The 16,229-nt window shown below is 38.7% G+C and overlaps 1 protein-coding gene across 1 annotated transcript in view; it reads left to right on the top strand.

Annotated features, from left to right (window-relative positions):
- The window catches only part of LOC121315616 (fibrillin-2-like), a 97,736-nt gene that overhangs the window by 38,922 nt on the left and 42,585 nt on the right, over positions 1-16,229 (top strand). Inside the window, exons 9-19 of the mRNA XM_041249866.1 lie at positions 965-1,117; positions 1,532-1,702; positions 5,954-6,097; positions 6,868-6,987; positions 7,398-7,523; positions 8,016-8,138; positions 8,510-8,632; positions 9,252-9,404; positions 11,651-11,704; positions 12,798-12,923; positions 15,258-15,383. Of these exons, the coding sequence (XP_041105800.1) occupies positions 965-1,117; positions 1,532-1,702; positions 5,954-6,097; positions 6,868-6,987; positions 7,398-7,523; positions 8,016-8,138; positions 8,510-8,632; positions 9,252-9,404; positions 11,651-11,704; positions 12,798-12,923; positions 15,258-15,383 (1,419 nt within the window). The remainder of the gene's footprint in view (positions 1-964; positions 1,118-1,531; positions 1,703-5,953; positions 6,098-6,867; positions 6,988-7,397; positions 7,524-8,015; positions 8,139-8,509; positions 8,633-9,251; positions 9,405-11,650; positions 11,705-12,797; positions 12,924-15,257; positions 15,384-16,229) is intronic.

The following is a 16,229-nucleotide window of genomic DNA, read 5'->3' as shown; positions in this document are numbered from 1 at the left end:
CCTTGCAGGAGACAAAATATGAATGGTGGTAATCTGCTGAAAATCTGGTCAAGGGAAGTGGAATTCAGAATGGAGTTTTGGAAGTAAAAATATTTATTTGGTGTTTTATCTAGGGGTAAACACTTTTTTTGTACATAATTTTAAAACCTCTGGTTTGTACGATCATGGTAGTACATTTTGGTTCATTTGGTACTAATGCTTAAATTCATATTTCTGTGGACAGATTATCCATGAAAAAAAAAATCACTGGATCTGCTGAATGTATTCCAAGAATCCTTCTAAATGGCAGATTTCTTTGTTAGTTTATTTAAACTAGTATCAGATGTATTGACAATATTGTGAAGCTTTTACCCCAGCACAATATTTGGATTATTTTTGCTGTAACAAAAAAAAGGACACTTTGGTTCATCCACATTAGTTCTTTCAGTGCCAAGTTAGTTTTTCCAGTGCTTGCATATCATGCTGTGAAAACACACCAGTAATTATAGTAATAAACAATCAGATTTTCAAATAACTCTTTCTCTCTTAAGAAACTTTTAAGAGAAAACAGGGATTCAGCTGACAAGAATCGTAAATACCTTGCCCACTGGTACATTTGCATTTTGGTTCTGAATCGACAAAAGAATTTGGAGGGTGAGGGGTTAAAAACGTACCTAACCTCCAACCACTTTTGACATACAGTAACCGTCTCTAAACCAAGAAAAGGCAAACATGCCACTGATCCGCAGAGCCTCCTGCATTTACTGCATAAATTAATGACAGTAGGCATTCGTGACAATGGTTATAGTGAGCAGTATTGGAAACGGATGATTCCTGACACAGCGTGCCATAGTGGAAGTATCAGAAACATTAATAGAATGGGAATCAAGATGGCGTGGGAAGTGAAATATTTGTACAATATGTTTGGTTTAGAGCACTCCTTTACACACCAGTGTTAAGGTTCTTGTTCTTCCTCAACATCCAGATCAGAGGGTGGGAACCTGCTTCTCCAGCCTGGTTAATGGCCGATGCGCTCAGGACCTGGAAGGACGCTTCACCAAGATGCAGTGCTGTTGTGAGTCCGGCCGCTGCTGGGCCCTGGGTTCAGTGCCAGAGATGTGCCCCATCAGAGGTTCTGGTGAGGAAATGAATGTCTTATACATTGTGCATAAATTCAGATTGGCAGCTCCAAAAAAACAGACAATTGTTCGAGCTAGTGAAATGTGTTTTCACTTTTAACACAACTCGTATTGAAATAAACTTTAAAAATATGTTTGTCAGTTTGGACATGACACATGCCAGTTCAGACACTGACAGAATGTGTGACTCATTCTTGCCTAAAGTAGAAATCATGCTAGGTGCATTTATTAACATTTTCTGTGGTGTCTAATGAGGGGCAACATCATTTTATTGTGTGTCAAGTCCCAACTAGATGCAAAAATTGGTAGAAGCAAAAAAAAAAAAAAAAAAAAAAAAAATGTAAACATCTGCATTGCTGTACAAACACTTTGGTGTTTGTTTAACTAAACAAGGCTTCCCTTATCTTTTCCAGATGAATATCGCAGGCTGTGCATTGAAGGCGTACCGGTAGGAGGATTTCCTTCTTACAGGCCTGAAAGACCTGGGGGAGGAGGAGACACCTTCAGGCCTGGGGTGAATGGGTTTGGTCCAAGAGTACCTACAAACGGCGGGACTGGACCTGGACCATCACTTCCTGAGTTTGGTGAGCTGATGAGCTGGGTTCAGTGTTCTATATCATTCTTGTCGTGATAAAAGTGTTTTAGTGTGTAAAATAGAGGTAGACAGCAGGGGTAAATCTGGGACAGACAGGGAGTGCACAGGGAGTTGGTGATCTTCCAAAGACTCAAAGCGTTGGCAAGTTCCACACTTGGATTTGATCACTGACAGGAAAAATGGTTTCCTCAAAGAAAAAACAAGGCCAGCAAGCATTCAGTGTAACATTTTTATAAGATAAAACATATTAGAAAGTCAGGTAGATGGGTCCCCGAATGGCTCACCTGGTAAAAGCACTGCCCTGCGGCATGCAAGGTGAGTCATACAACCAGAGATTGCAAGTTTGAATCCTGGTTGTGAGAGGCAGACAGTCCTCGCTGGAGACTCCGGGGGGCGCCGCATTGGCTTTGGCGCTTCCGGGGTTAGGGAGGTGGGATCAGGCTTAGCAGTGGCATGCGGCGGGTTTACAAGCAGTGCATGCAGTAATATATTAATGTAACGTGTAACTCAAGAAATAAAAAAAATGTATAGGTTTACTCACCCTATTTATAGATGAAATCCAGCCATTCTTTCTTTACAAATTCTTCTATAACAGCGTCATAAAAGCTCTCCCTTTTTAGCTTGCTGCATCGTACAGACACTGAAGTTGGCTCGACAACCGTATTTGCAAACGGCGGTTGTTTGTTGTACACACCTTTCATTACTGAAGTGAGTGCACTCCGTGTTTAAACAAACCACTGAAATCGGACCATCATTACATTACGATTGTGATGGTTTGTGTGAGAACATGGTGTTTTTATTTATGCTTTTGGAAGAAAGTACAGTACGTAATTGATAGAGAGCTTGTCAAGCACAGCTATGGTTTCTGCAAAACCAGGGGAGACACCATTTTGCTTTTTCTGCACTGCTAAATACAGTGGCGATGATCTGCAGTACCATGACGGTAGATCATTTGGGTGATCTTCCGAACAGAAGGCTGATGGGAACGACTTGAGTGCTTTCCAAATGACTGGATAAAAAATGTACTAAGTTGTCTAAGTTGTCGTATATGCGTCTTTATCATTGGCTGAGACATTTCCTGGAATGCCAAAACACATAGATGAGACGTTCGGTATCGATGGAAAAACGAGTTGCGGTCACACATATTGTTTTATTTAACTTACTATAAAATATTATACAACCGTACATTGATTAAATAAAAAAGTATATTATATATATGCACTATTTACCATTGTTATGAATTTACTATTCATCAGTATTACAAAATCAACTCATCAGGCACCTATATTTTATTTTTTTTTAGTCATCTTTATCACACAGGAATGGCTGATAAACAGTGACATCAGTAGTTGCACAGAAATCCACTGAGCACCAACTGCGGTTGTAATACACACACACAGTTAGTGAGCATACATATTTATACATATATATATAAATGTAGGAACTAGGGAGACACATTTTGATTAGATTTTATAGCATTATCGCAACATTTTTTATTTTTCCGACAGGACATGCCTTGCTTGCCCTGACCGCACACCGCTGCGGCTTACACTGTTTCTCCTCACCGTGCTGCGGTGACCCCTACAGGCCGAGTGAGCATGGGGGTGGAGATTTGCTGGGCTGGTCTTTGTCCTCCTGAGGCCGGTAACCTGCACACATCGGCTCATAGGTTTCTGAGTGTAAAAAGACACCCACAGAGCCTTGGGTCCCTGAGCTGTGTGAGGAATCGCCACGGTGAAAGAGAAAAATAATAATAATTGGGCATTCCAATTTGGAAGAAAATGTAAAATAATTGTAAATTCTAAATTTAAAAAAAGTCAGGTAGACAAGCCTTTAGACTGGGGCCTTCCAACAGTTTTACATTTTTTTTTTATTTCATAGTTATTGGTGACCATCAGGGTGATTGATTTTCGGGTTTTACTGAATATACAGTACTGTGCAAAAGTTTTAGGCAGGTGTGAAAAAATGCTGTAATGTAACAATGCTTTCAAAAATAGACATGTTAATAGTTTATATTTATCAATTAACTAAATGCAAAGTGAGTGAACAGAAGACAAATCTAAATCAAATCCATATTTGGTGTGACCACCCTTTGCCTTCAAAACAGCATCAATTCTTCTAGGTACACTTGCACAAAGTCAGGGATTTTGTAGGCATATAGTCAGGTGTATGATTAAACAATTAAACCAAACAGGTGCTAATGATCATCAATTCAATATGTAGATTGAAACACTATCATTAACTGAAACAGAAACAGCTGTGTAGGATAAATAAAACTGGGTGAGGAAGAGCCAAACTCAGCTAACAAGGTGAGGTTGCTGAAGACAGTTTACTGTCAAAAGTCATACACCATGGCAAGACTGAGCACAGCAACAAGACACAAGGTAGTTAAACTCTCCCAGGCAGAAATTTCAAGGCAGACAGGGGTTTCCAGATGTGCTGTCCCAGCTCTTTTGAAGAAGCACAAAGAAACGGGCAACGTTGAGGATCGTAGACGCAGTGGTCGGCCAAGGAAACTTACTGCAGCAGATGAAAGACACATCATGCTTACTTCCCTTCGAAATCGGAAGATGTCCAGCAGTGCCATCAGCTCAGAATTGGCAGAAAACAGTGGGACTCTGGTACACCCATCTACTGTCCGGAGAAGTCTGGTCAGAAGTGGCCTTCATGGAAGACTTGTGGCCAAAAAGCCAAGCGACTCAACAGTGCATGAAAACACAGGAACTGGGGTGCAGAAAAATGGCAGCAGGTGCTCTGGACTGATGAGTCAAAATTTGAAATATTTGGCTGTAGCAGAAGGCAGTTTGTTCGCCGAAGGGCTGGAGAGCGGTACACGAATGAGTGTCTGCAGGCAACAGTGAAGCATGGTGGAGGTTCCTTGCAAGTTTGGGGCTGCATTTCTGCAAATGGAGTTGGGGATTTGGTCATAATTAATGGTCTCCTCAATGCTGAGAAGTACAGGCAGATACTTATCCATCATGTAATACCATCAGGGAGGCATCTGATTGGCCCCAAATTTATTCTGCAGCATGACAACGACCCCAAACATACAGCGAAAGTCATTAAAAGCTATCGTCAGTGTAAAGAAGAACAAGGAGTCCTGGAAGTGATGGTATGGCCCCCACAGAGCCCTGATCTCAACATCATCGAGTCTGTCTGGGATTACATGAAGAGAGAGAAGCAACTGTGTGTGTGTGTGTGTGTGTGTGTGTGTGTGTGTGTGAGATAAAGAGAGTGAGAAGGGAGAGAGACGGATGTCGTCAAAAGTCTGCCTACCTTAATCTGTGGAAATATACATACACTGGGGATTTAAACTGTTGATGACAACTTTGTTTATTTCTTTCAAAAATAAGGCCAGATTTCTACCTGAATATTTATTCTTTTTTGATTTATATATAACAAAATCCACCTAATTTCACCCAATTTTTTCATTAAATAATTCTACCCGATTTTTTAAAAAGCATTCACCCGAAAATCAGACGCCCCAGTGACCATTTGCAGAAGGCTTGTAAAATTGTTATTGTACTGATGAAAAGTACAGTTTGATGCATAAACATTTATTTGTGAATATTATGTCATTATTATTTTTTTATTGTTATAATAGTGATTGATAGAGGGAAAGTAGCTTTTTTTATTTTTTTTATTTATTTTTTATTTAGTAGTCGCCAGTTATTTTTTATTATTTTCTCCCAATTTAGAATATCCAATTATTTTTAGGCTCATCTCACCGCTACCACCCTGACTCAGGAGGGCAAAGACGAACACACGCTGTCCTCTGCAGCTTGTGCCGTCAGCCGACCGCTTCTTTTCACACTGCAGACTCACCATGCAGCTACCTCAGAGCTACAGCTTTGGAGGACAAGGCAGCTCTGGGCAGCTTACAGTCAAGCCCGCTGTCGCCCGGCCAGACTACATGGGTCGCTGATGTGCGGCGAGCCGAGGACACTTTGGCCAACCTAAACCCCGGGGGAGGGGCAATTGTGTGCTGCCCTCTGGGAGCGCACGTCACGGTCAGCAGTGGAATAGCCTGGACTCAAACGGACAACATCCGGGCTATAGGACGCATCCTGCACTCCACGCAGAGTGCCTTTACCGGGTGTGCCACTCGGGAGCCCCTGGGAAAAGTAGCTATTTAAACCAGACACAATCAAAGTTCTTGCCAGCAGGGCTTTCACTTTATTACAAGCTAAATTCAAGGCAGAGTTGTTTTTTTTTTTTAATAGACCCACTTCTGTTACAGCTACTCTCAATCAAACAAGAACAATGGACATCTGCAAACACTTACCCAACCTGTGCCTGAATGCACACTGCATCCCCACCCCAGCTGGCTACCGCTGCGAGTGTAACATGGGATTCAAGCTGGATGGGCGAGGCGAATGCATAGGTAAGGACATGGTCTTTTCACTAATAAACACTCAAAATTTCTGTTCACAGTTAAGGTTTTAGGGGGCCTAAGTGCGTTCACATATGTGGCTGAAAAGGAAGCCTGAATTGCAGCAAAGTGCTTTTCGGGAATGTAAACTGTGAGGTAAACGCCGCATTCCTGGAAGTCAACATAAGAGATTGAGCTGGGAAATTTGCAGACATAAATATGGCCATCTTATTTTTTGCAACACTGTCGGTACTGTACTTACTGCATAAGATACGATAAAGGCGTGTGTTGACAGTGCAGTCGGTTACTGTGGAAAGAAGCGATTGTGTTGGTTCATGCAAGGACGTGTACATTACATTAGTCACAATACAGATTATTATATTAATGGTGACTGAACATGCAACGTTGTATGCCATATTTATCAGTATTGAGATTTACAATCTTAGCTACAATCTGAAATGTGTGTGTGAGATATATATATATATATATATATATATATATATATATATATATATATATATATATATATATATATATATATATAACACACACACACACACACACACACACACACACACACACACACAGAGCATGAGACAGCGCAAGTTTTATCATTTTAATGAAAGCTGTACGATGAAGAAATACTTATCATTCATGACTGACCCAGCATCATCATCATGAAAAGTGTCAGTTTATTCAGTGCATTCCCCTTTGCTATTTAATGGGCTGGAGATCGCCGTAGGTTCCATAAAATCAAAGATCCATTTTTCTTTTGTCAACAGATTTCGATGAATGCACCTCCAACCCCTGCACAAACGGAGACTGTGTCAACACACCTGGCTCTTATTACTGCAAGTGTCATCCTGGTTTCCAGAGAACACCCACCAAACAAGCCTGCATCGGTGAGATACCCATTTTTGACATGTGGCTTGTATTAGCTGGTTATTCTAAAGGCCCCTTGTCCTTGTGAGTTTGGAAGTGTGAGGCGGGGGACCCGGCCGAGGCTCTGGAGTGAATGCCACAGCTCTTTCCCAAACAAGTCCTTTGGGAATTTTAACTGCCACAGAGCCGTCAACACCTTCAGCAGCTGTCAGCACATCTTAGGACAGGTCTGTACTGAGGTGGGAGAACAGTATCTGTTATGTCTACAGGATGTGGAATTGGAGCTGTAATGCCACACCTACAGCATACTAAAAAGGTAAACATGTAAATATCCATGCTTTGTCCGGTGAAATCAGTTTTAATTGGTCCATGGGTTACGTCGCATGTTCTCATGACAGACAGCTCACTGTTCCGTATTATGTTTTGCTAGATATTGATGAGTGCCTTCAGAATGCAGTTCTGTGTAAGAATGGTCGCTGTGTAAACACTGAAGGTAGTTTTCAGTGCATCTGCAATGCTGGCTTTGAGCTAACTTCTGATGGAAAAAACTGTGTCGGTAAGCAATTCCTTCAATCCATTTTTTTTTCTGATGTTGATTTTCTCTTAATGTTATTTTTATTGCACTGATTCTTGTGAAATGGTATAAAATGTACACATGTACTGTATTTACTGGTGTTGTAGAATTGGATTTTGACTGTATTTGTCAAGTAACAAAACCTGGTGGTGGTGGTCGTGGTGGTGGGAGTATTATGTAGGAGTTAGATTCATTCACATAATACTGTTTACCTGCTACGTTTAACTAGACCAGTTAAATTACCTATAATTATAATTTTGATTTAAGTTGAATGGTAATAAATGAACACTTCCAGTATATTTAAAGACACTGTAAATATTAACTAACTCTTTTATGACAAAGAATTACTTATAGGAAAGTAGATTTATAAAACTCTGCATATGTGTCATTTTACCTGCCCCTCTACAATGATCCTTTGAGCAACTGAGGCGTCTGGTTACTGTGAAAGACAGCCGTACTTTTGATTTCTCTCAGATCATGATGAATGTGCCACCACCAACATGTGTCTGAATGGAATGTGCATTAACGAAGATGGAAGTTTCAAGTGCATCTGCAAACCTGGTTTTGCCCTGGCTTCAAATGGGCGCTACTGCACAGGTATGTGCACAAGCGTAACTGCAAAAACTGAAGCATCACAGTACTTCTTTTAGGTCAGAAGATGACTTCATTCTGAGCGGGCTAAGAATAATTCACATGAATCATTTCCCTTGTATATTATTATTATTTTATAAATTTACAAATTAATGTTTTGTTTAATAAGATATGGGCTTCGGTGAGGTCTACATTCTAGTTAAATAAATACATTAAAGTGAATGGAATTTAGTTTGCAGCTGTGTGCTCTGATTTAAAGTCTATTAAGCATTTTCACTTTTTCCACTTCTAGGTGTCACTTCACGTGAGTAAAGTAAATCACAGTGTGACAAGATTGTGTCCTTTTTGGTTCTTGACTCCTGTTCTTTTTGCCTCAGATATTGATGAATGTCACACCACGGGGATCTGCATGAATGGCCGCTGTATTAACACTGAAGGCTCGTTCAGGTGTGAATGCCTTGCAGGTCTGGCCGTTGGGGTAGATGGCAGATTTTGTGTTGGTAAGTGAGCAGTCCTTAGGCCTATTCCCTGATGGTGAGGGTACAAATTGTTGTCTAATTCAAAACTGACATTTCTAGGTATCTGCAAAAAAAAAAAAAAATAATAAACGAGTCACTGGATCAATTAAAGACAGACAAAGATTCCCTTAAAATGTATGAATCATACTTGTTACTGGTATTCTAAGTACTCAGTAAAATGCCTTTCATTTTGATGCACAGTAACATAGGAGGAAGACCTATTTTGTATTTATTTATTTAGTTTTTATCTACATTGTGAAACCGGGATATCATTTTCAGTAAGGCCATGCATTTGTACGACCGAAATTTGTGGCTGATCTAAATGAATGCAAAGTAAAACACAATGTTTTAAGGCAACAATCACAGTAATCTTAAATTCCACTGAAACTGTTATTCAGTAATAACCTTTAGTGCTGAGTGAGACACAGAGGTAAACAGCCTGTCTGAGGTCAACACGGTAATAAAGTAGTTGAATTTTGTTATAAAACAGATCTATTTTCCAGTAAAACAAGCTTGACATTGTGAAAAACCTTTACCGCTACAGATTTCAAATACATGGTAAACAAACACAATTAATTATTTTTATTGTCCCCAATTCTAGACACACACATGCGCAGCACTTGCTATGGAGCCATCAAGAAGGGAGTCTGTGTCCGGCCGTTCCCAGGAGCAGTCACCAAGTCTGAGTGCTGCTGCGCCAATGCGGATTACAGCTTCGGAGAGCCGTGTCAGCCCTGCCCAGCTAAAAACTCAGGTAAATAGCATGCATGGTAACTATTCTGTTTAAAATAGTGACAGCATACAGATTTAAATATGTGTTGTAAGTGTTGTATGTATTGAGTAAAATTAGCTCATGAAAAACAAAGCATCTGTTGTTGGAAGATGGGAAATTATTGCTATTTCGGACTACGCCAGCCACCACTTCCACTCTTATGGGGGCTGCTCCCAGTTCCTATCATCCTGCAACTGACAGGGAATGATTGTACCGTGCAAATCCCTCACAGCTGCAATTGTTTTAATACTTGTGGGCAGTGGGGGCTGGTCACCTGACACACAGAGGAGGCACATTGTAAGAGAGTTGGGGGTTTTTATATACAGAGTGCGTGTAGACTTGTTTTCCTAAGGATTTTTTTTCTTTTTTATTTTTTTTACACATTTTTTAAAATTACAAATGTAACAAAAATACAATCGAAGCAGTGAAAAACTGGCGATAGAAAACATCCAAAACATTTTTAAATAAAGATATGACAATTGGTGGTAGACCATGACAGCAGTGCCCAAAGATAAGTCACACAAACCACATAAAACTATAAACAAAGTACCGTATACTGAACAGACAACCGCATTGTCATTAATATACTGGCAGAAATTGGCTTCCATACTTGTAAACACAATTACGGTACCAAAATAGTTAATAATAGAAAGATAGCACACATAGCAAAGCCACAGCCACATACAATCTTGCAAAGAGAGCAAGTTTAGTGCATGTCATATCACCATATGTTTGAATACAATCAATAAAAATGACTGATAATTGAATTCCCAATATATTACACTTAACAACAGTAAATTACTATTTTACAGCAAAAAAGATTAAAGCTGTCAGTTCAACAGTTGTCTTACCTTTACTCATAAATTTCTCTCTTTCTGAGACATGGTCAATCACATGATCATGCCAGTGTGGATTCTTCTCCAGTGTCTTCACGATTCCCTGCTCAATAGACAGAATCGGCAAGTTCTTTAGTCGTTCTTGTCCCGTTGTGTTTTTAGTCTCTTGAGACTCGAGAAGCTCCTTTCCACACTAGCTGAAGTCGCACCTTTAGAATTGATGTGATCCTTTGATTGGCGTGCCGTTTCACTGCACAGTCCAAGTTTTTAAAATCAGTATATCTAGATATTAATATCAAGAGATATTAAAACATATGCCAAACATGGTCAACAGTACAGGTGAATTATAACAATGCTGCCAGTTAGCCAGTATACTCTTTCATACCAATTACAAACTTACTTTTTCCAGAATCTTCTTGTACTGGGTTTAGTTTAGGCTGAGGCTTACCTGCACCTTTTATAGAAACCTTCGTGTACTCCAGTGTTCTAAATGGATTCTCTATCTACCATGTTCTGTATTTCGCTTTAAGTAACAGTTTTCAATCACGCTGTCTAGTATCTAAATACTGTATTTCACTATTGACTTCTTCCAAAAGTTCTGCAGTTGGGTGGGATGTTGTCTGAGGCACTAGTTATTCCATGACTTTTGCACATGCTCAGCACAAGCATCATTACCTGACAGTATACCGGAGATACAGGGGAGGCTGGCATCGTCTGTGGGAAAAAAAAAAAAAAAAAAGAATGTGATTCATCCAATAAAAACTTGTTTCTAGGGTCAGGTGACTGTTGGCAACTTGCGTTAGAGTATATGGGAGATAGGGAAAAAACAACAGAGTCATGCCTCCGCCTAACTGTATATTGTGAATTGAAGGTGTTGGTATAATCATCATTATCACCCTACTACTATATTATTATTAGTAGTAGCAGCAGCAGTAGTAGTAGTAGTAGTACATCTAGTATAAGGATGGTGATGGTGATGAATATTATGATATTTTTGTAAGGCACTGCCTCCCTTGTCTCCTCTAAGGAGCCTCTACTGCTTGTGGGGTAAAATGAAGAGATACTTCACAGTATGTTCGGATCACCCTTACGTTCATTTTCAGCTTTGAGAGATAATAAGCTTATGAAGACAGGGCCTAAAGTTCTACATAGAAGTTCAGGTACTCAGCATGTGGTTTCAAAGGAGCACCACCACCTCACAAGATAAATATACTGGATGCACTGTTTTATTTCTGAGAATTACTTGAGTACAAACAGTAAATAGGTGTAGCACAGTAAAGTGCACTTCTCAATAACACCTAGAGTCCACACCTTGTATTCTTTAAATTGTAGCTGTAAAATGGTCAAGAAATTGTAAGTCAAGGTTTTAATTTCTGATTCATTTTCTTGCAGCTGAATTTCAAGCACTCTGTGGCAGTGGAATTGGATTCTCAGTGGACGGAACAGGTAAAATAATTCTACATTTTTAATATTACTATAATACATATTGAAAAATACTTTTCCCATAAACTTTGGTGTTTTGCCGTATTTTATACACGGTGGTGGTGTGAGACTTATGCATAATAAGATTGGGTGGTGATGCGAGGCAAGTGTATAATAAGATTGCCCTTGTAAAATAAGGTTAATGTTACAATTGCGAACTAAACTCTTATATGAACTCAACAAAACACCATCAATACCAAAACAAGCAACAGTGATCTGCAGATTTCAAGTTTTATCCTCAGAAAACAATAAGCTACATACATTTAATAAGAAATGACCTTGGAGACGCACTCTCCGTGGGCAGTGTGGAGTGAGAAAGCAGAGCCTCTTGAATGATCAGGAAATCACTCCACCGTCCAAAAACGTCAAGACCATTTTCTTAGTAATAATGCAATTCCGTGCCCCAACACAAACAAACATGGTAATAAAATACAAAATACTGAAAGTTTAAAATTAATGACATTTTTAATTGTGTTTGTTATTCTCAACCCTTTTTCAGTTTTTAAAAATAAACACAGCTAGTTCTACAATTTCTGTCTGTTACGTCACCATGTATTATAACAACTTGTGAACACCAAAACTGAACATACAAGGCTGTAATTGTATCTCGTGTTTCTGATAATGCTCTCATGCTTTATGTCACTGGAACCCCAAGGTAGAATTGCAGCCTTATTATGCACGCACAGTTGGGCATTTATTATTATTATTATTATTATTATTATTATTATTATTATTATTATTATTATTACTTTCATTCACTTATAGGTCGCAAATGTGCAGTTTTGAAAGAAACACATACTACAGAAAACATGTATTTTCATTTAAAATATGACTTCTGGTACAACACTGGGTTAAATAAAATTCACAGATTGCTTGCCTTGTCTTCCAGGAAATCTGATACTACTTTACTTCTGAGGTCATTTCACCAAGCAGTGTCCTCTGGGTCAAAGCATCTTACTGATTGCAAAGCATGTCAGTCCCATGGAATTATTTTGTTAGCTGCAATCACTTTACTAGGCGCTCTGTTTTTTTTTGTCTGCCCTGCTTTTTCCGATAGATATCAATGAGTGTGCATTGGATCCTGATATCTGTTCCAATGGAGTCTGTGAAAACCTCCGTGGCAGCTTCCGTTGTATCTGTAACATTGGATATGAATCTGATGCCACTGGCAAGAACTGTGTTGGTGAGTGAAACTGTGTTTACCAGCCAGAAATACAATGTACTTAGATTTTGTTTCCAATCAGTTTAATACAACAAAACGACTCTGCCAACCACCCTGTGAAAAAGGACAGTTCATAGAAAATTTGTTTCAAATCAGCGTCTTCAATCAGAAATCTGTCTGGTAGCTGATTTCCTTGGGAAAGCTTTTTTGTTTGTTTATTTGTTTTAATGGCAGTACAATGTCGAGCATTACTGAAAAAAGGGAACATGGCACTGTAATTAGATTCATTTAGGGAGAATAGATAGCCAGCAGCGGCTCACTTCTGAATCACGAGTGCTTTATAAAACCAGCCTTAAATTGGAAAATTCAATTTGAATTTGGTTAGAGATCAAATGACAATTTATCATGCTATCAGTGTGTAGAATGTAAAGTATTTATTTACCTTTGATATTCTTCATGTATGTAGAGCAACAGGCAACCTAGACAAGTTACAATATTTTATCATTCATACAAGAAGAAAATATCTCAAATGCATCCTTGAAGGAGCTTTGACTAAATATGTGATCACAATAGCTATTTAGAGCTTTTTTGAAAGAGTCGATAGATTATTTTATTCTGATTCTCAAAAACCATATTATTAATAGTATATCTGGTTACAAAAGACTTTCTCTGCATAACTTGACATGCATATGAAGATGCACAGTAAAACTGAGCTTGGGGTGTATCCAGTTCATGTATTACGCATTTGTCTGTATTATGGATTTTCTAAACGCTTTGTGATGGTGGTCCACTATGAAAGGCGCTATATAAAATAAAGATTGATTGATTGATTGATTGATTGATTTCAATACAGTCAGGTGGGGTTAGAATGTTATTTAAAGCTTTAATAGATTAATAAATTGCATATTCCGGCATCATCAAAAAGACATAAAGCACAGGTCTCTAGTCATTTTTTTTTTCTCCAGAAAAAGCTAAGAAAAACTTTCAATGGCCAAGTGAGACCGATAGGAGCCGAATGAAACAAAAAAGGGTCTGTCTGATAGACCCATGCACCAAAGAGATAAAGCGGAGTTAAACAAAGGAGATAGCTGCATTTGAGCTTGCATCCAGCGCTCAAAGAATATCACTGACATTTCCATAGTTTTTTGAGATAGTAATAAAATAATGACTTGGAGCTTTGATTTTGAGGAGTTTGGTGATAAAACGAGTGATCGAGAGGATTTATCAGTATGCACGACTATAAAGAAGTATGTGAAAAATACAGAGAACGGGGGTGTGGCTTGGCTGGAGATAGTACTAAGTATCTTTTTGCGATTCAATGCCTTTTAAACCTGTCTCTCTCTCTCTCTCTCTCTCTCTCTCTCTCTCTCTCTCTCTCTCTCTCTATATATATATATATATATATATATATATATATATATATATATATATATATATAAACAGTGCATGTAAAATAAACAGCAACTATGAAAATAAATTGGTCCTGACACGCCTGACAAGTATTGAATAAATGGTCCGCAAATACTTAAGAATTAAAATCAGATTAGCTGCATAGTTCACCTCATCATTCTTCAGTGACCCCTGCTGGTCAAGTTCTTGGCAGACCTGGCTGAGACTTCCCAGGATGAGCCAACAAGCTGAAAGTGGAAAAAATTGTTCGTTATGATTTTAATGGCACACATTTCTGCAGGATGAGATACAGCTCATACATCAGATTGTTTTGCTGCATCTGTTTGAGACTCAGGCAAAAAAAAAAAAAAAAATCCTTGCCATTGACAATTGTCAAATGTTATTTCTTCAAATAGAGTCCAGACTTTTCCCATTTCTAATGGATTTCATAGACCCTGCCCTGATCCAGCTGCAGACTGTATTGTGTAACATGTATATAATCATACAAATTCATTTTATTTTAATTTTAGATTTATGTCACTGTGTGGACATAATAGCAGAACACAATGCTAAATATATAATAAGATGACATGTTGCTCATAATTGGCAAATAAAGAAAGATAAGATAAACATACATTTTCAGTGTAGACTTAAGATTGTTTGTAGACTTATAGTAAGCTGTGGAGAGCTAAGCAGACAGAGGCCTTTTGTTCTTTATATGACACCATGAGCTGTTACCAAAGTGATAAGAGTGCTGTATTTGAGACTGCTCTGCGTCAGAGTTAGAAAAATGTTTGCTCATGTGTTATTTCTTAGTGTATTTATCCAGGCTAGCCAGTTGTGGTTGTGCTTGTCCCAGGCTTTAAAAAAAAAAGAAAATATGTATACAATACAGTACATACACTGGGGAGCGTAGACAGTGTATACGTTTCTTCAAGGTGCTAAATGAGCTTGTTTCTCTTTCAGACATTGACGAGTGTGCAGTGAACCGGCTGCTCTGTGATAATGGACTGTGCCAGAATATGCCTGGCAGCTACAGTTGTACCTGCCCCAAGGGTTACATCTTCAGACAAGACTCAGAGACTTGTGAAGGTGAGAAGAGTGCTCTTCTGGAAAAGTTTTTAATAAAGACTAAACCAATAAACAGAATACAAAATAAAAAATGAAAGTTTTACTAAATTAGAAGTGATAACCTGTGAAAATGTAATAGCAGATACAAGGGAAAATGACTAAAAGACAATGGCATTGGAGAACAACCTGGTCTCGCTAGAAATGCGTTGACCAGTATCGCAATTTTTCTTCCAGTTTGCGTTCCTGGGAGCACACATTCTTGCCGTTATCACAATGCCTCGCGGCTGTTCTTACCACAAAATCTTCCGCTTTAATACGAAATGAAATGAAAAGCAGCTGTATTTCTCGCCACTTCTGATTTTGGAAATTGCTAGGTCGCTATATACCCAGTCTCACGAAAGACACGTTAACAGATTAACGTTTCTGCATTTCTTCTTTCTGGGGGAAAAATGTTTTCACTTTCAATCACAGTGCTCTGCAGCAGCTTTCGTCAAAATTCTCTTTTTATATTTATTTTCTGTGAACATTAGTGCATGGTTAATCATTAGTGCATGGAAAAGAATATGAATGAGATCATTAAAATATAGCTACCTAGCAATTTCTAGTGAGACCTGATTGTGGAGAAAGGTCTTGATTTCTGTCTCAGGCCTCACTTGCCACAACATATTCCCTGTGTTTACCCTAGCTGGTGGAACTTTTGTTTCACTCAATTGTCATCATTATTTTCCTGTAGTAAATAAGGTAGGGTTATGTCAGAAGACTTGATGGATTTAATTCAGAAACATTTTAGAAATACAACCTTTCCAGCTGTCCACTAAGGTCTACATTTATAGTCAAGTGAATTCTAGGCGTTAATGAACATGTTGT

Source organism: Polyodon spathula, chromosome 1 (genome assembly GCF_017654505.1).
Source record: "Polyodon spathula isolate WHYD16114869_AA chromosome 1, ASM1765450v1, whole genome shotgun sequence".
NCBI lineage: Eukaryota > Metazoa > Chordata > Actinopteri > Acipenseriformes > Polyodontidae > Polyodon > Polyodon spathula.
Note: the sequence above shows the minus strand (reverse complement) of the source record. Positions and strands in the feature narration are given on the sequence as shown.